We start from the raw sequence: 24,560 nt of genomic DNA, 5'->3' as shown, positions 1-24,560 counted from the left end.
TATTTGCGTAACACCAATTAGTAAGAGAGTGCAGATCATATTGTAGATATTGTTGGAGCAACAGTCATTATTTATTTTCATTAAATTTCATTATTATTTATTTCAATAGTATTATGTCCCACTTATTAACATTATTATTTATTTCATTGATAATTATCTTTCATTTAGATAATAATTATAGCATTTGCCCATTAATTATTATTTGTCCCCACAATTGTTTAAATTATCTCAACGGGCATACCTAATTTCTTACTAATGCAGAATTTTTCTATTCCATTTTCTGTCGCATTCTTTCAAGGCCAAATTTTATCTATGTTTCAAGCGGACAATGATCTTTATTTACTTACTGCCTCTGTTGGGCTATCCTCTTTTGTTGTTGTCGCTTTTATTTACTCTCGTTGGTTTCTCTGTTTACCAACTAAACCAACCAGCGACTATGTAACAGAGGTAGTAGCGCAAGCAGAGACAGTATGTATGATCGATGATGCATTATTATGATTTCTATTATTATTCTAATGCCAGTCTTGTTACGATTCTCTGCCTAGCTGCAATATTTCTTTTAATTCTGCCTTGCTGCAATAACATAAACAAATTTAAACCTTGCTCATACAGAGTAGCCTAAATTGCGATTAAAGAAATCCCTTTATATTAATTAAATTAATTTTATATTTTAATTGATAGCTTAAGTGTCCCATCAGGAGCAGAATAATTTCCTAATTATATTTAATTATAATTATGTGTAAATAAAGTTGCCCCAGTGACAATTTATATTTTTAAAAGAAACTTTTTTGTGTTGTTTTATTGCTCTGGCTCCAGCTAGAAACCCGAATTTTAAAATGGTGCCGAAACCCGGGAATAGTGAACAAAGAAAGAACAGTGACTATTCCCAATAATAAAAAAAAATAACATTCAGTGAACATTTTGTGCATAATTGATTTGAAGAAAAGTGAAAGTTAAAAAATTTATCTTACTCTAAAATTCATAATGCAATAAAATCTAATCTACATCACAACTGTGAACATTGTATTTATTACAAATTGGAGAATACAGTGTTCCAACAAAATATTAAAATAATTTCTAAACTTAAACTGAGAAAAAATATTATTTATTGAAATCTGTCCATGTGCTGGGAAAATTAAAAAAAAAATTTGAACTTTTTTATGTACCCCTGTGCAGGGAAATATTAAGAGAAAAACAATACAGTGTGTCAACAAAATATTATAATAGTTTCTGAACTCAAGCGAAAAAAAATTATAAGACAATTGCCCCTGTGCTGGGAAATCTTATAAAAATAATTGTGAACGTTTTCATCTGCCCCTGTGCTGGGACATATAAAGAGGAAAAACTTTGTAATTAAATAATCAATACTGTGCTGGAAAAAATTATTAATTATTGTTATCTGTCCCTATGCTGGGAAATATAAAAACAATTGTGAACATTTTTGTCTACCTCTGTGCTAGGACATACAGTTGGTCCACAAATTTATTACAAAAGTTTAAATAAAACGTTTTAATGAGAAATTCCTGTTAACTAAATCAGCAAAACTTAAAATAAAGAACTAAACGTACGGGAAAAAGATAATTAATAACCTAACTGAAACTGTGTACTTAATAATAAATAATTTTGTGGAAGGACCAAGTGATGAAATTAACACAACCATTATTTTTATAACAAATTTGTGAAAACGTTTCTATGCTAAATTATATTTTTATCTGCCTCGCTGGTGAGAAATAAAAATACATTTTTTATAAGCTTTATTCGAAATTTATGAACATTTGCCCAATCTGGGAAAAATTGATACGAAATTTTAAGCAATTTTGAAATCTAAATTCAAAATGGAGGATTACTCAAGGCCAATAGAAGATCAGATGATTTTATTGGCACGTGTTCAGCGAATTCTCTCAGACTTCGATAAATTGCCCGACGGCGAAAAAACTCGTGGTTTGTGCCAAAGTTGTCTCGAGGAGATCGACGACATTAAAAGAACTTTTGAGGCCAATCATGAGCAACTATTTGATGCAATTCGTGACAAATCTATTAACTCTGAAGATGTTACGTATTTTAAAGAGGACGTACATTATTCGTTTTTCAAAGTTTACCTCAGCGGTAAAGGAAAATTACTCGACTCTATGTCTGACTATCGGCCTCCCAATTCTCCAAATTTCCACTCCACATTTCATGTTTCTAATTCTCAAAGAAACGAATCGATTTTCCCGAAGTTCGCCTTCCAAAAATAGACATTCCCACTTTCTCTGGTGACTATTTAAATTAGATCTCGTACAGAGATATGTTTGTTTCCATAGTGCACAGTAACCAAAGTTTATCGAATGTGCAAAAGTACTACTTTCTGAAAAACTCATGCCGAGATACACCATTGGCCATTGTCAATGAGTACTCTACAAATGTTTTAAGTTTGCTGCTATGCCCTCTGCCTCTAAGCCCGAGTTCATTAACTCTAAGAAAATCTGTCGTAATTGTCTGAACTTTGGCCATTTCTCAAGGGATTGTAAATCTTCAAGTCGTTGCAAATTATGCACTTGCTCATCACACTATTGTACATAATGAGTACACAACTCAAAATCGGTCCCATGTCTCCGATACTTCTGAAAGCCGTAATGATTCTGTAGCTTCTCCTTCCTCTGCTGGGAATTCAAACGTCAATTTATCTCTGTTGAGTACCACTGTTATGCCTCAGGTGTTGTTGGCAACTATTCGCGTTATAGTTAAAAGCGAATTTGGAAATTTCACATTAAGGGCCATTCTGGACCAAGGAGCCCAAGCAACCTTGATGACTGAAAGTGCTTGTCAGCTATTGCGCCTTCGTAAACAAAAAACATTTGCTCGGATCACCGGCGTAGGTGCCGAAACAGTTGTTGTTAAACAATTTGTGAAATTCAATCTTGCCTCACAATTCGAAGCTGGCTTTGAATTAAGAAGTCAAGCTTACGTTATGCCCTCCCTTAACAATTATTGTACTGGTCCAGTGGACAGAAATAAATTGCCCTCCTTGGCAGAATTCTCCTTAGTTGATCCTGATTTCGGCAGAAATGATCCGATAGATCTACTGATTGGTGGGGATTTATATGGAGACATTTTACTCCCGCAATAAGAGAAATTCGACAAAGGCATATTTCTCCAACTTACCCATTTTGGGTGGATCGTTTCTGGTCCGACGTCTAAAATTTCGTATGCTCACTCAGTCAACATAAATTTGTGTTCGCTTGATACACAACTCGGAGCTTTTTGTGAAAAAGAAGAGCTTGTAGAATCTCGCAATTTGACTTGTGAAGAAATAGTTTGTGAAGACTTCTTCGAGAAAAATTATACTCATGCCTTACCCGTCAGGTCGCAAATTCTCGGTAAATCTCCACCTGATTTCAGCCACAGTGACTTCAGCGCTCTGAATCGATTAAAACAAGTCGAAAATAAATTCTCTGAAGAACAAAACTTTGCCTCAAAGTATAGGAAGTCTGTGGATGAATATGAATCTTTCGAACATAATGTGAATATTGGTCCCTATCCCCAATGCGTTAAACACTCTGGTTATTTTCTGCCTCATCATGGCGTTGCTCGAGAATCAAGATGAAACTTACCCTGAAGCATGTAAGATCCTCAGAACTGATACGACTGTTGATGGCTTTCATTCCGGCGCTGACTCAGCAGCAATATTTATACAGAAACAATTGGCTCAACTTCTCTCTGCTGGAGGATTGAAGTTACGCAAATGGACGTCTAACTCTCCAGAAATTATGCCCCATACTCCTGCAGTAGTGCACATTAAAGTTTTAAGTGGTAACGGAGAAGGTGTAATAAATTTACTGCCGTACAAAACGAAAGTTGCCCCGCTAAAGATCTTGTCTGTCCCAAACTTGGAGCTGTGTGGAGCTCCACTTCTTGTAAAACTTATGAACAAAGTACAACAGATGCTAAATCTAAACATCTCTAATGTCTATTACTGGACTGATCGCATTGCCGTTTTATGCTGGCTCAGAGGAGAATCTTTCAGATGGAGAATTTTCATTGAAATGGATGAAGTCCAACGACATCCCAACATATCCCAATGGCACTATTTGTCAACTCATGACAACCCTGCTAACTGCGCTTCCCATGGCATTTCGTCTGCTGAATTAGTTCAACGTTGCCTCTGGTGGTCGGGTTCTCTTTGGCTCTCTCAACTTCTATATCTCTGGCCCAAGCTGCCAGACAACTCATATAAAACAAATATGGAAATGAGGAAATCATCTCTGACTCTCAATTTTACTACGGTCTCGGATTATCCAGAATTGTTAACTAAATACTCATCTCTAACCAGATTGGCTCGAGTCATGGCATATATCTTGCGTTTTCTTCAACACAAACCTGGTTCTAAAATCCGTTTTCCTTGCTTTCACCGAGCGACGGAACGGAAAAAGGCGCTACAAAGGACCATTCTGATGTCTCAAGAAGTAGATTTCCCTGAGGAGATACAACACATGAAGAAAGGAAGAAGCATTCATTCCAATAGCAGAATTGCACAGCTTTGTCTCTTTCTGGAAGATGGTGGCCTCTTGCGTGTTGGTGGCAGACTCAAAAAAGGTAAGTTTAATTATGATTTTAAACATCCTATGCTATTATTCAAACATACTCCTCTATATCTTTTAATATTTGCAGATACATCTGAGAAGACATTACATGGTGGTCTAATCCAGACGCAGGCATATGTCACAAGACGGCTCTGGATCATATCTGCCCACAATCTGGCTACAAAGGTCAAACGACAATGTATCACCTTCGACGTATGGCTTCCTCCAGGTCAATGGTCACTTGCCCGAATTACAGAAGTCCATCCTGGTGCTGACGGAAGATTTCGAGTCATGTCCCTGAAGTCTAACGGCAAAACGTCCTGCCTCAAAGGTCGCTCTGTCACCTATTCAAGATGTTTTTAATTCCCCACAAGATGAAGATGAGAGTTGCTGTGAGCAGAGGCACAGCTAGGTTATCTCAGAAACCAAATAAAACACCTCATCTTTTCAACGACACCTTGGTCAAGAACAGTTGTTCTTTGTGCGGGCGAATGTTGGAGCAACAGTCATTATTTATTTTATTTATTTTCATTAAATTTCATTATTATTTATTTCAATGGTATTATGTCACACTTATTAACATTATTATTTATTTCATTGATAATTATCTTTCATTTAGATAATAATTATAGCAATTGCCCATTAATTATTATTTGTCCCCACAATTGTTTAAATTATCTCAACGGGCATACCTAATTTCTTACTAATGCAGAATTTTTCTATTCCTTTTTCTGTCGCATTCCTTCAAGGCCAAATTTTGTATATGTTTCAAGCGGACAATGATCTTTATTTACTTACTGCCTCTGTTGGGCTATCCTCTATTGTTGTTGTCGCTTTTATTTACTGTCGTTGGTTTCTCTGTTAACCAACTAAACCAACCAGCGACTATGTAACAGAGGTAATAGCGCAAGCAGAGACAGTATGTATGATCGATGATGCATTGTTATGATTTATATTATTATTCTAATGTCAGTCTTGTTACGATTCTCTGCCTAGCTGCAATATTTCTTTTAATTCTGCCTTGCTGCAATAACATAAACAAATTTAAACCTTGCTCATACAGAGTAGCCTAAATTGCGATTAAAGAAATCCCTTTATATTAATTAAATTAATTTTATATTTTAATTGATAGCTTAAGTGTCCCATCAGGAGCACAATAATTTCCTAATTATATTTAATTATAATTATGTGTAAATAAAGTTGCCCCAGTGACAATTTATATTTTTAAAAGAAACTTTTTTGTGTTGTTTTATTGCTCTGGCTACAGCTAGCCATTCTCATACAGATATATTGAATTACTTAATGAATTCAATAGCTTTACATCATCAGCATACATTAACATTTTGCAGTAACGTATAGCTGAAGGAAGATCGTTAATATATAGTACAAATAAAAGTGGGCCCACGTGGCTACCTTGCGGCATACCGGAAGAAACGAACAGGTCCTTGGAAAATGACTCGTTAAATAAAACTTTTTTGGGTGCGTCCTCTTAAATAAGAAGAAATCCAATTCAATAAAGATTGTGGAAATCCCATGATATCAAGTTTATAAAGCAAATGTTTATGCACTACGGTATCAAAGGCTTTACTAAAATCGGTATAAATAACGTCTGTCTGTTGTTTATAAGAAAACCCTTTATAGACATGAGTTACAAACTCCATGAGATTAGTAATTGTAGATCTGCCTTTCATAAATCCATGCTGAAAAGGTGAAATTATAGATTTAACAAAGTGAGATAGTCTTCGAGAAACTAAAAGTTCAAAAAGTTTTGGGATAGCACTAAGTTTTGCTATGCACCTATAATTTTCAATAAAGCATCTATTACCAGATTTGTGTAGTGGAATAATGAAGCTAGATCTCCAGAAAGTTGGAAAGTAACCATTATTTAAGGAATAATTATAGATTTTTGTAAGAGGTTGATAAATTTCATTAGCGCAAGATTTAAGAATATAAGTAGGAACTCCACCTGGACCGGGTATGTTTGAAGAACGAAGCGACTTTAAGCCTACAAGGACTTCATCTTCAGACAATACAATATGAGGTAGATGATTCAGCTTGTCAATACTATAGTTATATTGTTCATTTAGAATTTTAGAAGAGTAGGAAGAGTAAAAGAAGTCGGCAAACATATTAGAGATTTCGGATTCATCCGAAGATTCTCTGCTACCAAATTTCATACAGCTTGGGAAATTATTAGCCTTTCTTTTAGAATTAACAAATTTAAAGAAGCTTTTCGCGTTATTTTTGAAATTCCTACTCATTTTATCAAGATAATGCCGATAAAAATAAGAATTGGCAGAATTATATTTATTTCGGGCTACAATATAGCTAGAGTAATAATTATAATCACAGTAAAAACTATTTAAATATAAGCTACTGAGTTTAGTTTTCAAACCTCTAACATTTTGATGTAAAAATGGCAATGACTCTAGTTTTTTGGAAGAACAATCGGATTTATCGGAGTAGATCTTTCCTTGTAGATGAATTCTTTCACTGTAAGTCCCTCGGGCCTAAACTCGCTATCAACTATTGTAATTTGGAACCACGTTCCTAAAAGATGAAATAACTCTTGGTTGAGGCGGATTTAATTTAAATACCTTTAAATCATTATCATTTGAAATATTAATTCCAGATTTGACATAATTACGAATATGATCAGTTGAAGTATCAGAATGTAGTCGGGATACAAAAACAGAATGACTCAAAATCGTCGAGTAAATATGGCGGTCGTTAACGACGATAATTGTCCCAGTTGTGGGAAACGGCATTTTCTCTACAAATGTTTTAAGTTTGCTGCTATGCCCTCTGCCTCTAAGCGCGAGTTCATTAACTCTAAGAAAATCTGTCGTAACTGTCTGAACTTTGGCCATTTCTCAAGGGATTGTAAATCTTCAAGTCGTTGCAAATTATGCACACTTGCTCATCACACTATTGTACATAATGAGTAAACAACTCAAAATCGGTCCCATGTCTCCGATACTTCTTAAAGCCGTAATGATTCTGTAGCTTCTCCTTCCTCTGCTGGGAATTCAAACGTCAATTTATCTCTGTTGAGTACCACTGTTATGCCTCAGGTGTTGTTGGCAACTATTCGCGTTATAGTTAAAAGCTAATTTGGAAATTTCACATTAAGGGCCATTCTGGACCAAGGAGCCCAAGCAACCTTGATGACTGAAAGTGCTTGTCAGCTATTGCGCCTTCGTAAACAAAAAACAATTGCTCGGACCACCGGCGTAGGTGCCGAAACAGTTGTTGTTAAACAATTTGTGAAATTCAATCTTGCCTCACAATTCGAAGCTGGCTTTGAATTAAGAAGTCAAGCTTACGTTATGCCCTCCCTTAACAATTATTGTACTGGTCCAGTGGACAGAAATAAATTGCCCTCCTTGGCAGAATTCTCCTTAGCTGATCCTGATTTCGGCAGAAATGATCCGATAGATCTATTGATTGGTGGGGATTTATATGGAGACATTTTACTCCCGCAACAAAAGAAATTCGACAAAGGCATATTTCTCCAACTTACCCATTTTGGGTGGATCGTTTCTGGTCCGACGTCTGAAATTTCGTATGCTCACTCAGTCAACATAAATTTGTGTTCGCTTGATACACAACTCGGAGCTTTTTGTGAAAAAGAAGAGCTTGTAGAATCTCGCAATTTGACTTGTGAAGAAATAGTTTGTGAAGACTTCTTCAAGAAAAATTATACTCATGGCTTCGATGGAAGATACTCCGTCGCCTTACCCGTCAGGTCGCAAATTCTCGGTAAATCTCCACCTGCTGTCAGGCACAGTGACTTCAGCGCTCTGAATCGATTAAAACAAGTCGAAAATAAATTCTCTGAAGAACAAAACTTTGCCTCAAAGTATAGGAAGTCTGTGGATGAATATGAATCTTTCGAACATAATGTGAATATTGGTCCCTATCCCCAATGCGTTAAACACTCTGGTTATTTTCTGCCTCATCATGGCGTTGCTCGAGAATCAAGTTTCGACGCTAGGAGTAGACTACTTCCTTCTTCGTCTTTAAATGATGAACTTTTCCATGGCCCTGCGTTGCAAGATGACCTTCCGGCTATAATCAATCGATGGCGTCGATTTAAAATTGGTTTCAGCTCCGATCGCGAGAAAATGTTCCACCAAATACCAGTTGTAGACAGTCATCAACACCATCAGCAAATATTATGGCGAAATTCTGATTCGGATAGTTGCGTCGACAAACGTCATACTGTGACCTATGGCACTTCCTTGGCTCCGTATCTTTCAATTGACGTTCTTTTTCAACAGGCGGAAGATGAAACTTACCCTGAAGCATGTAAGATCCTCAGAACTGATACGACTGTTGATGGCATTCATTCCGGCGCTGACTCAACAGCAATATTTATACAGAAACAATTGGCTCAACTTCTCTCTGCTGGAGGATTGAAGTTACGCAAATGGACGTCTAACTCTCCAGAAATTATGTCCCATACTCCTGCAGTAGTGCACATTAAAGTTTTAAGTGGTAACGGAGAAGGTGTAATAAATTTACTGCAGTACAAAACGAAAATTGCCCCGCTAAAGATCTTGTCTGTCCCAAACTTGGAGCTGTGTGGAGCTCCACTTCCTGTAAAACTTATGAACAAAGTACAACAGATGCTAAATCTAAACATCTCTAATGTCTATTACTGGACTGATCGCATTGCCGTTTTATGCTGGCTCAGAGGAGAATCTTTCAGATGGAGAATTTTCATTGAAATGGATGAAGTCCAACGACATCCCAACATATCCCAATGGCACTATTTGTCAACTCATGACAACCCTGCTAACGGCGCTTCCCATGGCATTTCGTCTGCTGAATTAGTTCAACGTTCCCTCTGGTAGTCGGGTTCTCTTTGGCTCTCTCAACTTCAACATCTCTGGCCCAAGCTGCCAGACAACTCATATAAAACAAATATGGAAATAAGGAAATCATCTCTGACTCTCAATTTTACTACGGTCTCGGATTATCCAGAATTGTTAACTAAATACTCATCTCTAACCAGATTGGCTCGAGTCATGGCATATATCTTGCGTTTTCTTCAACACAAACCTGGTTCTAAAATCCGTTTTCCTTGCTTTTACCGAGCGACGGAACTGAAAAAGGCGCTACAAAGAGCCATTCTGATGTCTCAAGAAGTAGATTTCCCTGAAGAGATACAACACATGAAGAAAGGAAGAAGCATTCATTCCATTAGCAGAATTGCACAGCTTTGTCTCTTTCTGGAAGATGGTGGCCTCTTGCGTGTTGGTGGCAGACTCAAAAAAGCTAAGTTTAATTATGATTTTAAACATCCTATGCTATTATTCAAACATACTCCTCTATATCTTTTAATATATGCAGATACACCTGAGAAGACATTACATGGTGGTCTAATCCAGACGCAGACATATGTCACAAGGCGGCTCTGGATCACATCTGCCCACAATAAGGCTACAAAGCTCAAACGACAATGTATCACCTTCGACGTATGGCTTCCTCCAGGTGAATGGTCACTTGCCCGAATTACAGAAGTCCATCCTGGTGCTGACGGAAGATTTCGAGTCATGTCCCTGAAGTCTAACGGCAAAACGTCCTGCCTCAAAGGTCGCTCTGTCACCTATTCAAGATGTTTTTAATTCCCCACAAGATGAAGATGAGAGTTGCTGTGAGCAGATGCACAGCTAGGTTATCTCAGAAACCAAATAAAACCCCTCATCATTTCAACGACACCTTGGTCAAGAACAGTTGTTCTTTGTGCGGGCGAATGTTGGAGCAACAGTCATTATTTATTTTATTTATTTTCATTAAATTTTATTATTATTTATTTCAATAGTATTATGTCCCACTTATTAACATTATTATTTATTTCATTGATAATTATCTTTCGTTTAGATAATAATTATAGCATTTGCCCATTAATTATTATTTGTCCCCACAATTGTTTCAATTATCTCAACGGGCATACCTAATTTCTTACTAATGCAGAATTTTTCTATTCCCTTTTCTGTCGCATTCTTTCAAGGCCAAATTTTGTATATGTTTCAAGCGGACAATGATCTTTATTTACTTACTGCCTCTGTTGGGCTATCCTCTATTGTTGTTGTCGCTTTTATTTACTGTCGTTGGTTTCTCTGTTTACCAACTAAACCAACCAGCGACTATGTAACAGAGGTAATAGCGCAAGCAGAGACAGTATGTATTATCGATGATGAATTGTTATGATTTCTATTATTATTCTAATGTCAGTCCTGTTACTATTCTCTGCCTAGCTGCAATATTTCTTTTAATTCTGCCTTGCTGCAATAACATAAACAAATTTAAACCTTTCTCATACAGAGTAGCCTAAATCGCGATTAAAGAAATCCCTTTATATTAATTAAATTAATTTTTATATTTTAATTGATAGTTTAAGTTTCCCATCGGGAGCAGAATAATTTCCTAATTATATTTAATTATAATTATGTGTAAATAAAGTTGCCCCAGTGAAAATTTATATTTTTAAAAGAAACTTTTTTGTGTTGTTTTATTGCTCTGGCTCCAGCTAGCCATTCTCATACAGATATATTGAATTACTTAATGTATTCAGTTGAAAGAATAGCTTTACATCATCAGCATACATTAACATTTTGTAGTAACGTATAGCTGAAGGAAGATCGCTAATATATAGTACAAATAAAAGTGGGCCCAGGTGGCTACCTTGCGGCACACCGGAAGAAACGAACAGGTCCTTGGAAAATAACTCGTTAAATAAAACTTTTTTGGGTGCGTCCTCTTAAATAAGAGGAAATCCAATTCAATAAAGATTGTGGAAATCCCATGATATCAAGTTTATAAAGCAAATGTTTATGCACTACGGTATCAAAGGCTTTACTAAAATCGGTATAAATAACGTCTGTCTGTTGTTTATAAGAAAACCCTTTATAGACATGAGTTACAAACTCCATGAGATTAGTAATTGTAGATCTGCCTTTCATAAATCCATGCAGAAAAGGTGAAATTATAGATTTAACAAAGTGAGATAGTCTTCGAGAAACTAAAAGTTCAAAAAGTTTTGGGATAGCACTAAGTTTTGCTATGCACCTATAATTTTCAACAAAGCATCTATTACCAGATTTGTGTAGTGGAATAATGAAGCTAGATCTCCAGAAAGTTGGAAAGTAACACTTATTTAAGGAATAACTATAGATTTTTGTAAGAGGTTGATAAATTTCATTAGAGCAAGATTTAAGAATATAAGTAGGAACTCCATCTGGACCGGGTATGTTTGAAGAACGAAGCGACTTTAAGCCTACAAGGACTTCATCTTCAGACAATACAATATGAGGTAGATGATTCAGCTTGTCAATACTATAGTTATATTGTTCATTTAGAATTTTAGAAGAGTAGGAAGAGTAAAAGAAGTCGGCAAACATATTAGAGATTTCGGATTCATCCGAAGATTCTCTGCTACCAAATTTCATACAGCTTGGGAAATTATTAGCCTTTCTTTTAGTATTAACAAATTTAAAGAAGCTTTTCGGTTTATTTTTAAAATTCCTACTCATTTTATCAAGATAATGCAGATAAAAATAAGAATTGGCAGAATTATATTTATTTCGGGCTACAATATAGCTAGAGTAATTCAATGTGGAGTTATTTTTTTTTAAATTTTTTGAAGCATCTGCTTTTTACGTTACGCAACCTCCTTAACGTCGATGTGAACCAAGGAGGGCCATGATCAGAAACTTTTGTTATATATGGAGTTGTTTAAGCGAAGGCAGAGTTAAGTTGATTATAGAAATTACAAACGCTTAAATCTATTGTATCATTAATAACAAATCTTGTACTTAATAAAATTGATTTTAGCCGATTAATATCTGTTTTTCCAAAATTAAATTTAGGATTAATATTTTTCTTAGACCTAGGGGTCGGCCTAGAAATTTGTAGTTGTAGGTTAACTGAAATTGTAGGATGGTAAACATCTTCTGGCAATACGATAGGTAGACATCTATTCAATGCAACATTGAGTGTAGATGAATAGACTAGATCTAAAGCCCGATCCTTTATGTTTAAAACATTGTTAACTTGGTAAAGACATTGACTAAAAATTAAATCACAAAAATCGTCAATTCCATTGATAGTTGCAGGTATAAAATCTATTCTATTGTCCCCAGGGACCCATGAGATATGAGGAACATTAAAATCACCCATACAAATTAATTCGGAGGTAGCAGACATTTAAGAAGAAACACTTTGAATTAAATTGGCATGTCTTAGATAAATGTCATTGCCCGAGGTTGGTGCAATATAAGAAACAGTTACAAAGATTATATTCCCAAGGTAATTCAGTTTTACACAAAGAAACTCATCATAAGTTGTCACTGGTATTACAACTAATTCAGATGAAATAGAATTGTGAACTGCAATTAAAAAACCACCACCAACCTTGTTTAATCTATCTTTCCTATAAACTTGAAAATTTTCGCAAAAGATTTCAGTATCACTTATTTCAGGCTTTAACAATGTTTCAGTAAACACTACGACTTTATAATCAGAATAAAAACTTTTTAAATATAAGCTACTGAGTTTAGTTTTCAAACCTCTATCATTTTGATATAAAAATGGCAATGACTCTAGTTTTTTGGAAGAACAATCGGATTTATCGGAGTAGATCTTTCCTTGTAGATGAATTCTTTCACTGTAAGTCCCTCGGGCATAAACTCGCTATCAACTATGGTAAGGAATAAATCATTTGGAACCACGATCCTAAAAGATGAAATATCTCTTGGTTGAGGCGGATTAAATTTAAATACCTTTAAATCATTATCATTTGAAATATTAATTCCAGATTTGACATAATTACGAATATGATCAGTTGAAGTATCAGGATGTAGTCGGGATACAAAAACAGTTTTCCGCGGCGCAACTACAATTAGTTGATCTAAGGGTAACGATGGAGGTTCTGGAGCTGAAGGCTCATGGATAACAACAGAAGGTACTCAGCTGGAGAAGGACTCTCAGCTGGAGTAGGTAAATTGGTTATAGGTTTATTGATGACAGGAATAATGGTATTTGTTTTATTGGTAGGAATAAGAGCCAAGGATGAAGAAGACTCAGGAAGAGTGCTAGCTACTGATGAGTTTTCAGATGACTGGGCAATTGGAGTGATAGGAGGAGCTGAAGTAGCAATCGGGGAATTTAAAGCAATCAGATTTTCAGAGGTGGAAATGGTATTACTGGCTGATGATTTTTTCCTTTTCGGAGAATCAACCGAGTAATCAAAACTATTTAACATTTTTTCTATTTTTTCCAAATTGTTAAAAAGGGGATTGAATTTCTTTTTTAATTTAAAGACTTCTAATTTAGTTTCTTTAAAAAGACGAACGAAATTTATTTCTTTATCTCTACAGTCAGGGCACGACCAACGTAATCCCATGGATCTATCAGTAATATAATCAAATTGTTTACCATTAAACCCAGCACATTTAAAATGGGCATGGTTATCACATATCCAACAGGTAATCAATCTCTCAGAAAAATTTCTAATACTGCATTCCCTATATAAACAAGCCATGGTGATAATTAATAATATGCCTGAAAGTATGCTACGGTATATATAGGTTAATAATTATAGTTTGAAAAGCACTGAAAATTAATATTACGGCCTAAAAGTATGCTATGAATGGTTTCAATAAAGAAAATCTATCAAAAAGAAGGAAAAATAAAACAAAAGAATGAAATGTCAGAACGACAGAAGTAAACACAAAGCACTACAAATATAGAGTATAGAATATAGAGTAATGAAAAGCACTGATTTTAAAATATTTCACAGAAATTCGATGAAGTAACAAATGATTAGTATAATTATCACTATTAACACTTTATTAAACACCGAAAAACTATTGAAATTAATTATTTTTTAAATCGATATAAGAGCTCGCCAAAAACACTTGCACAAGTTAGACCTACGAGAGCTTAGGTCTGAAAAAAAATTAAGATCGTCTAGATCCTAATTAAGATCTTCTAGATCTTGTACGCGTTACTTTGTCGAAAAAGGACCGCGGACCCTTTTAAACCCGGAGTTCAATTATCAAAATTGAACTTAAGTGACACTTATCAAAAGTTTCGCCGCTCCCGAATTAAAAAAACCGTTTGTTGATTTAAGACGACTTTATTCACTGACAGTTGGTAAAAGAGTGAAGTTAATGTTGTGTTACAATCATAAACTAGATTACAAATATCTGCTTATTTGACATTATGATTTTCCTGTCACTTAGCTTTTAATAATTTGTTGTTACCAAATTCTATTAAATTTGTCTGCACGCGTCGAGCGTTGCATTGGTTGACCGGAAATTGCATTTTTTGGGTTTATTGAAATCGGACAGACGAAATGTCTGCGAAGCAGTTTCATTGAGTTGGCTGCTTTTGCAACGGAAGTGTATTTTCTGATTTATTAAAATAATTAATTGGAATTTAATATCTGGGGCAGATGAATGTCTGCAATGTGCTTTTGCAACGGAAGTGTATTTTCTGATTTATTAAAATAATTAATTGGAATTTAATATTTGGGGCAGATGAATGTCTGCAATGTAGTTTAATTGGAATTGAGTTTAACAGAGTATGCAACTTTATTGTTGCTGAGCTTTAGTTTTATTAGGTAAAACAACATATTATGTGTTAACTCCTCCCCCTTTAAAAACGATTGTCCTCAATCGTTAGAAATATGGTAGGTCATCCACTTTTTGTGGCCCTGGTACTTGAACTTTGTTTTGAGTGATTGGGAGGATCTGTGTTAACCCGTGACTAGGGGCAATTGTATGAAAGACTACGTTTTGTCGTTTTTTCATGAAAAACCCAGTTATCAATAGACATATAGCAAAAATTGAAAATAGAGAGAAAATTGTATATTTGGTAACAACTGCTTCTGACTTGAGTTCATGGATGGACTTAGTATTATTAATATGCAAATGGTTTAACATTTCCAATGATAAAAGATTTATAAATTCATCTTCGACAGGCGTTTGTTGTATTGCTGGTGGATTAATTCTTGATAATGGAGCTTCTAAATTTTTGTACAATTTGTCATTAATGCGTAACGTTGCATTGTGGAATTCTATCAAAAATGTTCCATTTAAAGTCTTGTTATTTACTGTTCCACTGAAATCATTAAGAAAAATGACACCGGGTGGAAATATTTTCTATCGGAGGAATATGATACGCGTTAGTTATTGGACAGGATGAATTCGATCCGTGTAGTAACGGTGGGATGCAAGTATCGTTGGAAATATTTACCAATTGGTCATTTTGACAAAATTTTACATGTTTTGTTACAACGCATTTGCTTTTTACGCCAAATATACTGTTATTATTTTTTATAATTTCATTAAACTTAGTACTTATAATTCTATTATTTCTTTTTACAGGTCTGATTAAAAAATTATGGAATATTTCTTTGCTAGTTAGAGGGATTACAATATATATAAAAGTTTTTTCTGATTGTACAATACTTTAATTTTTGCAAATTCTAGGGCTTCTTCTATTGATGTAATAATAATGTTATCTTCTTTTATTTTTTCGAATGCAATTTTCATTTCTTCTTTATTTAACAAAAATGAGTTTACAATATTTTGTTTTGCCCATTGCATTGCGAATTTAATATTAGTTAGTTCTTCTTTTGTGAATCTAAGTTTTATCTGCATGCTGAGTGCAGCTTCATTTACATAGTTAGTATCTTGTTTTACTACTTTTGATATTTGATTTGTAATTTGGGTAAGGTTTTGTAATCTCTCTGTGAAAATATCATTTATGATTATTTGTTGATTATTATTTCGGATTGTTTGGTCTAAATCATTTTTAATCAATTCAAAATCGTCGTGATCTGGAGATCCCGCGATATATTTCCAGGCTGTGCCTATCATATTAATGGCTCTTTTTTTCCTGTATGCTTCTACTGGCTCTATGGATTCGAGGATACCGTGTATTTGTGATATTTCGTGCGTAAGGAGTGGGAAAAAAGGATTGGATTTAGGTATGGCTTGTGTTATTTTCCATTGTATGTCATTAACGAGGTTCCTGTATCTGTCTATGTCTATGATGTGGATAATGTTAAATGTTCCATCCTGTACTTTAGCTGGACCATTGTGAATTGGTACAAGATATGACTGTGTGAATTTAAAAACATGCATGTTGATTTCTGAAGAGGTGCAAAGAAATGCTAGGGTTCTGTAAAAAGAAATATAAAGAAGGTCTCAGTTTTTAATGTTGCTTTTATGTACTACTTTTCCTGATTCTGTAAGAATAGTTGTAGAATGGTTTTCTTTTACTATCTCTTTTTTAAATCTTGGAGACAATTTGGTCCCTAGACGCTTATGGATTTTTACATAAATTTCGTCACCTGGGTCAAATGGTTTGATTGGTTCCCGATTTTTATTATGGGTTTTAAGGTCAGCTACCTGTTTGTCTCGTAATCTTTGGATATTATCTTGTCGTGCTTTATCATACATTTCGGGGTTTATGCTAACTCGTCGTCCGAAAAATACCTCGAGTGGTCTTTGTCCTGTTGTGCTATGTATAGTATAATTGTATTCGTAAATTGCTCTGTCCAATAGTTCAAGAAACTTAGGGTATGTCCGTTCAGTTCGAAGGCAACGCATAATTTCAGCTAGGGTTGAGTGAAATCGCTCAACCTGACCGTTTACGACACTCGCGTATGGTGGAGCTTTGTGGATTTCTATTTCCAATTGGTCTTGTAACATAAAAATTATTGATGCCGAATTAAAGGATTTCTCATTGTCAAAAACTATAATTTTTGGAACACCGAATAAATATACTAATTCTCGTAAAGGTTCTCTTATATCTTCAATGGCTCTTGACTTAATAATTCTACCCTGCGCGTATTTTAAAAATTTATCCAATGCTGTGAGGACAAGTTTATTCTCCGTTTTGAAAATATCAATGTGAAGGATTTCTCCAGGATATGAAGGTATTGGTGTTTCCCTTAGTTCAGGCTTCGGTGGATGCCTGTCGTATTTGTTTTCTTTGCAAACAGTACATTGCTTTACGATCTTGTTAATTTTATTGTTCATACTGGGAAAATAATATTTTTCGAGAATCTGTATTTTATTTTCTCTGGCATTTCTATGAGCTCTTTTGTGTGTGCTTATAATTATTTCATCCTGTTGGTTACTATCTTTAATATCTTCAACTTGGAGGTTCGTAAATCTAATGCGGTATTTTGCAAAGTGCTGTGGGAAAATTTCTTGAATTTTTCCCATTAATGTCTCGGGTGCTTTGATGCCATTGATTTAAGTAATTTTTCAGAATTTGGATTAATCAGGGGTATAATCTATTCCTGGAAGTATATGCCTGTGGATGGTTGGGAATACTATATCGAACTGATAGGAGTTTGTTGCACTAGGGTCAAAGATTATCTGATTCTTAAAAACGTTTATTGGTGCTTCGACACTATAAATAAGGTTATGTGAGGAACTATCGTCACTATGTGTCATTTCCGACATAGAATTAACTTGCGATACTTCAGGCACTCTGGATAGGGCATCTGCCACTACGTTACTTTTTCCTGGTTTATAAAAAAGCTCGTAGTCGTATTCTTCCAATATGGCTTTCCATCGCTTCATCTTGTTATTATTATTTTTATTACTGAGAGCGTAGGTGAGTGGCTGGTGGTCTGTGTATATTTTTACTTTTGCTGTTCCATATAAAAAATTCCTAAGACTGTCAAGGGCCCAGACGATAGCAAGCATTTCCTTTTCGTTCGCCGCGTAATGCTCTTCTGCCTTATGCAGAGTTCTTGATATAAAGGTAATGGGCTTGTCTCCTTGAGACAAAACTGCTCCGAGAGCATAATCTGACGCATCAGTTGTTAGCTCGAAGGGATTGTCATAATTTGGGTAGTACAACAACGTATCTCTTGATAGTAGAGAAGAAGGATCGAAGTTCTTTAATAGTTCTGGGTTGGGGAAAGTTTGCAATGGCTTCAACTTTTTTTGGGTTTGTTTTTATACCTGCCTCGGATATTATAAATCCGAGAAATTCCACTTCTTGTTTAAAAAAATGACACTTGTCCAATTGGACTTTCATATTTGCTTCTTCTAATGTTTTGAAAACATTATGAATATCACGAACATGGTCCTCTTCGGATTTGCTGTATATAACTATGTCATCGATATATACGTAGCATATTCTCCCTATATGTTCGCGGAGAATATCATCGAGAGCTCGTTGAAATATCGACGGGGCATTTTTTAAACCAAATGGTAAGCGAGTGAACTCGTATTTGCCATTATTAATAGAAAATGCAGTTTTTTCCACATCAGAGTCTTTTAACGGAATTTGATGGAAGCCGCTTTTTAAATCCAACACAGAAAAGAATTTGCTATTTCCTAACTTCCCTAAAATATCGGATATTTCAGGAATCGGATATCTATCTGAGATTGTGACAGAATTTAGTTTCCTATAGTCTATTACCATCCTGTATTGTTTATTCCCTTGGGAGTCAGGCTTTTTATCAACTATCCATACAGGTGAATTGTATGGTGATCTTGATGGTTGTATGATTCCATCGTTTAGTAACTTTTCCACTTGCATCTCGACTTCACGTTTTAATGAAGCCGGATAAGGGTAAAATTTGGTATACACTGGAGAATCATTTGATGTACGGATCTCTCCAACTACCTTAGTTGTGTAGGTTAATTTCTCGTCTGGCTTTGCGAAGAGCTTAGAGAATTTATCTATTAAGAGATTCATGGCTTCCATTTGCCTAGGGTTCATATGGTCGTCAAGTAATTTTATAGCATTTACACTTTGGCTAACATGTTGTTTAAGTCGAACCTTGGTATGCTGGCGAACGATCATATAATTTTTATTTGTGTAAATGACTGCGTCTAAGGCTTTTAGACTGTCATTACCTAGAATGCCATGGAAAGATTTTAGACTAGGCATTAAGTAGAATTTAAGTTTATCATCTAATTTGAAAAGGTTTATGTACGTGTGTGATATAATTTTTACATCGCCTGCTACAGATTTTGCGAAAAACGGAATTTTGTTTGGGATTATTTTTTTTACTAAGTCCGGTTGGATGTAATTTTTACTAGATCCTGTGTCAATTAAAATTTTTAAGATTTTTCCGCTCTCCGTTCGACATTCAAAATATGGAAGCGAAGAGCTTGTCATTCTAAAAAATGAATGTCATCAAGCTCCAAATCTGTTTCATTGTCTGGTATATTACTTTCAGAATAAGGGTCATAGGAATAGTTTTCCTGATCTTGGTCGTAATTTTGTGACGTTTCTTGTTCTGTAAAATAATCCTCATAACTAATGTTGTCGGGCTCGAACGTATCTGGTGTATCTGTATTTATATGGAATGTTCGTTGTGCCTTCGGTGGACTAACGTTATGGTTTGACGATGGATTAGGGGGTCTTTTACCTAGGAATTGATGTTGATGTGGTCTATTTGAATAATTGATTTGCTGTGAACGAATACTACGATCGACATCCATTGGTTCCGCTGGCTTTGGTGCCGTTGGGCGTGGTGGAGGCTGTTTCGGGTGGCCGAAACTTGGTGTACCAATATTGTAATTATTGTTCATTTTAGGAAGATTATGTGGGTTAGGTATGTAGGCTATGCTTGGGTGGAACTCTTGTTTGTTCTTTTGAAAATTATATTTCTGGGTCGGAGATGTTTAATGATGGCTTTTTTTAATTGGCTGAATATTTTGATTTTGGGCATGATTAGTGCGGAATTTCTGGTTTTCCAGTTTGAGGCACAAATGAAGAGCCTGGGGTAAATCCGCAGGTTCTCTCATTCCTAGCAATCTTGGTAGATCCCCATTTAATCCTCTTACAAATGTATCGAGGGCTTTGTTTCGATAAGTTTGTGTTAGTAGACTTAGAGCATCATTTCCAGCCTCTAATCCTCCTAGTTTGTTTAGTATCAAAGATAAATGGGAATAAACTGCCTGATAAAATTCTTGAACCGTTGAGTTTCCTTAGAATTAGACCTGTCATTTGGTATTCTAACGTTGATACATCTCGTTTGTCGGCGTAGTGTAAGGTAAGGCACTTGGAAATTGCTGGCCAATCTAAAGGAGTGTTGTACGACTCTAGTGCTATGTCTGCATTACCTACAATTGTATTCCTAATTACGTTCAAAATACCATAGTATTTCGGAGTACCTTTCAGATTTTCATAGATTTTTAAAATTCTTTCCACACTTTTTCTCCAGGAGTTGAACTCTCCTGGTTTTCCCGAGAATTCCCTTAGACATTTAACAATGTCAGGGATTTTGTCTAAATCTCCTATATTGCCTAAATGTTCCGCGTCGATAGATTGGTCTTCCGTGCTTGTATGAATGGCGTGCGGGTTTAACGCAGCCTGTATCTGGTTATTAACAATTTCGAGAATAAGATTTTTAAGGTCTGTCAAGTTTATTTGTCCTTCGTTCCTGTTAGGTTGTGTTGGGGGATGTGAAGGATTTGGGGGGGGGGGGGGACATTTAGGATGGGTGGTCGCACTAAATTATTGGGATTTGCCATCTTAATAAGAAGCTAATTTTGCCAAGTACAAATTTAGGATATTTCACAGAGATTTTTTTGTTTATTTTAAGATGAATCGTCTATTTTCTTTTTCTTATTTTTTCAGAGAGGACTTGAGATTGTATTAATTCAAATATATATGGTTTCTATCTCTATATCTATTATTGTAAATAGTAATTATATCTTACGATAATAACAGCAAAGTTGTCATCTTGGGACTGTGGGTATATAGTGGGTTTCGCTTCAATATCTCGGCTTCTTAGATTTCTTCCCTTCCTTCAATATTTGGCTTATTGTGGCACTGCCTCGTTTTAATATCTCGGCTTATTAGATTTCTTTTCACTTTTTAATAGTTGGCTTATTGTGGCACTGCCTCGCTTCAATGTCTCGGCTTTTTTAATATTTCGATTATTGTGGCACTTTAGATTTGTTTCCACTTTTCACACCTTTTACTTTTTAGTTTAGGTTTTTGTTTTCAATGTTTTTGTTCTTTAAAACATTTACTTTTTTGCACTTTTTTTTATTTTTACTTTTTAATAAAGGTTTTGCTTTTTTTTCAATGTGTTTATTTATTAGATGTTTTTTTTAGTGTTCACTTTTTTTTGCACTTTTTGTACTTTTTAGTGAAGGTTTTGCTTTTTCAAAGTTTTTTTCTAATTATTAGATATTTTCTTTTTAATGTTCACTATCATTTATTTTCACTGGTGAAGCGGCTTGCGTTCAACGCGTCCCTTTCCTTAAGTACTCGGGGGACTCTTTCTTCACACTTTTTTTTTTTAATTTTGCTCGGGCGCCAGTTAGACCTACGAGAGCTTAGGTCTGAAAAAAAATTAAGATCGTCTAGATCCTAATTAAGATCTTCTAGATCTTGTACGCGTTACTTTGTCGAAAAAGGACCGCGGACCCTTTTAAACCCGGAGTTCAATTATCAAAATTGAACTTAAGTAACACTTATCAAAAGTTTCGCCGCTCCCGAATTAAAAAACCCGTTTGTTGATTTAAGACGACTTTATTCACTGACAGTTGGTAAAAGAGTGAAGTTAATGTTGTGTTACAATCATAAACTTGATTACAAATATTTGCTTATTTGACATTATGATTTTCCATGAAATCATGTCACTTAGCTTTTAATAATTTGTTGTTACCAAATTCTATTAAATTTGTCTGCACGCGTCGAGCGTTGCATTGGTTGACCGGAAATTGCATTTCTTGGGTTTATTGAAATCGGACAGACGAAATGTCTGCGAAGCAGTTTCATTGAGTTGGCTGCTTTTGAAACGGAAGTGTATTTTCTGATTTATTAAAATAATTAATTGGAATTTAATATTTGGGGCAGATGAATGTCTGCAATGTGCTTTTGCAACGGAAGTGTATTTTCTGATTTATTAAAATAATTAATTGGAATTTAATATTTGGGGCAGATGAATGTCTGCAATGTAGTTTAATTGGAATTGAGTTTAACAGAGTATGCAACTTTATTGTTGCTGAGCTTTAGTTTTATTAGGTAAAACAACATATTATGTGTTAACTCACACAAGCAGAGATGCCAGACTAATTTTTTTTTGGTCGTGGCAGATAAAATGCGTCGGTTTTCACTTGCCAGTTTTGGTAAAGCTGGTATATCCGTATACAATGTGGCATTTACATTTATATCACCATCTTCATAATTTTTGCCGCCGTCAGAATGTAAAGGCATTGGCTTTCAACTGCTAGCGGCTTTGGTTCTGCCCGCCAGCGATGCTGAATGGCTGTAAGAAACAACCACCACTCGTTTCAGTCTTCTTGTATATATTAAACCAAGAAAGAGATTGACCGACTACTATGCGGTTCTCACACTTAGCACTTAACCACAAGGAAATTATCAGCTTTTACGCTTTTAGCGTCTGAGATAAAATTTTGTTTTCAAATCTTTTTTGAAATAAAAGTCACTTGGTATTTTTCACCACTGTTTTTCCACTTAGTCACTTCACAGTTAGGTGTTCACTTCACAAGATCACAATACCGAATGAGATGACTGTGCCTGCCGTCCATATAGCGGTATTTATAGAAAATTTCGAAGATGCGGCTATGATTAGGGGTGGGTAAACCAGTAAAGACAGCTGTGCGCGCCTAAAATGTGTACTAACACATACACAAATACATGTGTATTCCATTAAGACTCTTGGTTAGTCAAACAGGCCAATTTTTGTATAAATAGAAGCCGCAAGGCCTTCGAAAAAACATTCGTTCTTGTGCTTTCGTGAAGTGTTTAGTGAATTAAAAAAGTGAAAAAATGACTGGTCGTGGTAAAGGTGGCAAAGGCTTGGGAAAAGGTGGCGCTAAGCGTCACCGTAAAGTGTTACGTGATAATATCCAAGGCAGCTATTAGACGTTTGGCTCGCCGTGGTGGTGTAAAACGTATCTCTGGCCTCATCTACGAAGAAACCCGTGGTGTTCTAAAGGTGTTTTTGGAAAACGTTATTCGTGACGCCGTCACATACACCGAACATGCTAAGCGTAAAACCATCACTGCTATGGATGTCGTCTATGCTTTGAAGAGACAAGGTCGTACTTTGTTCGGTTTCGGCGGTTAAATATTTTCTTGACGCTATTTGGAGATTTTTTCTTTTACAAGAAAACAATCGGTCCTTTTCAGGACCACAAAAAATATTTAAAGAGAGATATTTTCTTGTTGAAAATTACAAAAACATAAAAAATATTAATAAAATATACCAAAAATATAGCTTACCTTAATATATTAAAAATAAAACTAAGCCATAAAATATTTTCTTTCATATTACTTTTTCAGTGCATTTTATTTTTTCTTTTATTTTCCACATTTCATAATTTTTTTCAAATAATATTCCCTTTTGCCTTCGGCAACTCTGACCATTTAATTTTATTTTCATACATTTTTTTCCATCATCAAATAATTTTCCACTTTTGCCTTCAAAAATGTTTTACCGTCGGCAACTCTGATCAATCCTTTTTCGCAATACACAAAAATGTTCCTTTATTTCCACCAATACATGTTCTATCGGCAACTCTCATTTTTAGGGTAGCTGCTTGCTTGATGTGTGTATACGCTAGCGTCGGTCTGTGTGTGCGTGTGTTTGTTCATATAACTAACGCACATCAATGCTATGCCAAGCCAACAATATCTTTGACTGTGATGTTATGTACTTATTTTTTCCTTCAAGTAAAAATTTTTGTGATGAAATTATTAAAAATTGTTATAAAATTTTATAGATGTATAATGAAAATTTCCTTTTTTTTAGAATTTCATTAAATTAGTTTGAATTTTGTTAATATTTACTGCTATTTTTCTTACAATTATATTTAAAACATTTCTTTTTCAAAAATTTGCTTATGAAGAATTCTTCTTCTTCTTATATTTCATGAACTCACATAGAAATATTTCATCTTTTACTTATTTATTAAAAAATCACATAATACTCCAAAAAATCACATAATTTTCTCAATTTTTCTC

General features: G+C 35.0%; 1 protein-coding gene and 1 pseudogene across 1 annotated transcript; both read left to right on the top strand.

Annotated features, from left to right (window-relative positions):
• Positions 1-7,729: 7,729 nt before the first annotated feature.
• LOC141396299 (uncharacterized) lies at positions 7,730-9,421 on the top strand. The gene has a single exon (XM_073971677.1). The coding sequence runs from the start codon at positions 7,730-7,732 to the stop codon at positions 9,419-9,421; it is 1,692 nt and encodes a 563-aa protein (XP_073827778.1).
• A 13,942-nt stretch (positions 9,422-23,363) lies between these two features.
• On the top strand, positions 23,364-23,712 carry LOC141396289 (histone H4-like; annotated as a pseudogene).
• Positions 23,713-24,560: the final 848 nt, after the last annotated feature.

The sequence above is a fragment of the Musca autumnalis genome, unplaced genomic scaffold, assembly GCF_047663935.1.
Source record: "Musca autumnalis isolate F117 unplaced genomic scaffold, ASM4766393v1 scaffold_208, whole genome shotgun sequence".
NCBI lineage: Eukaryota > Metazoa > Arthropoda > Insecta > Diptera > Muscidae > Musca > Musca autumnalis.
The sequence above is the reverse complement of the archived record's forward strand: the minus strand, read 5'-3'. Positions and strand labels throughout refer to the sequence as shown.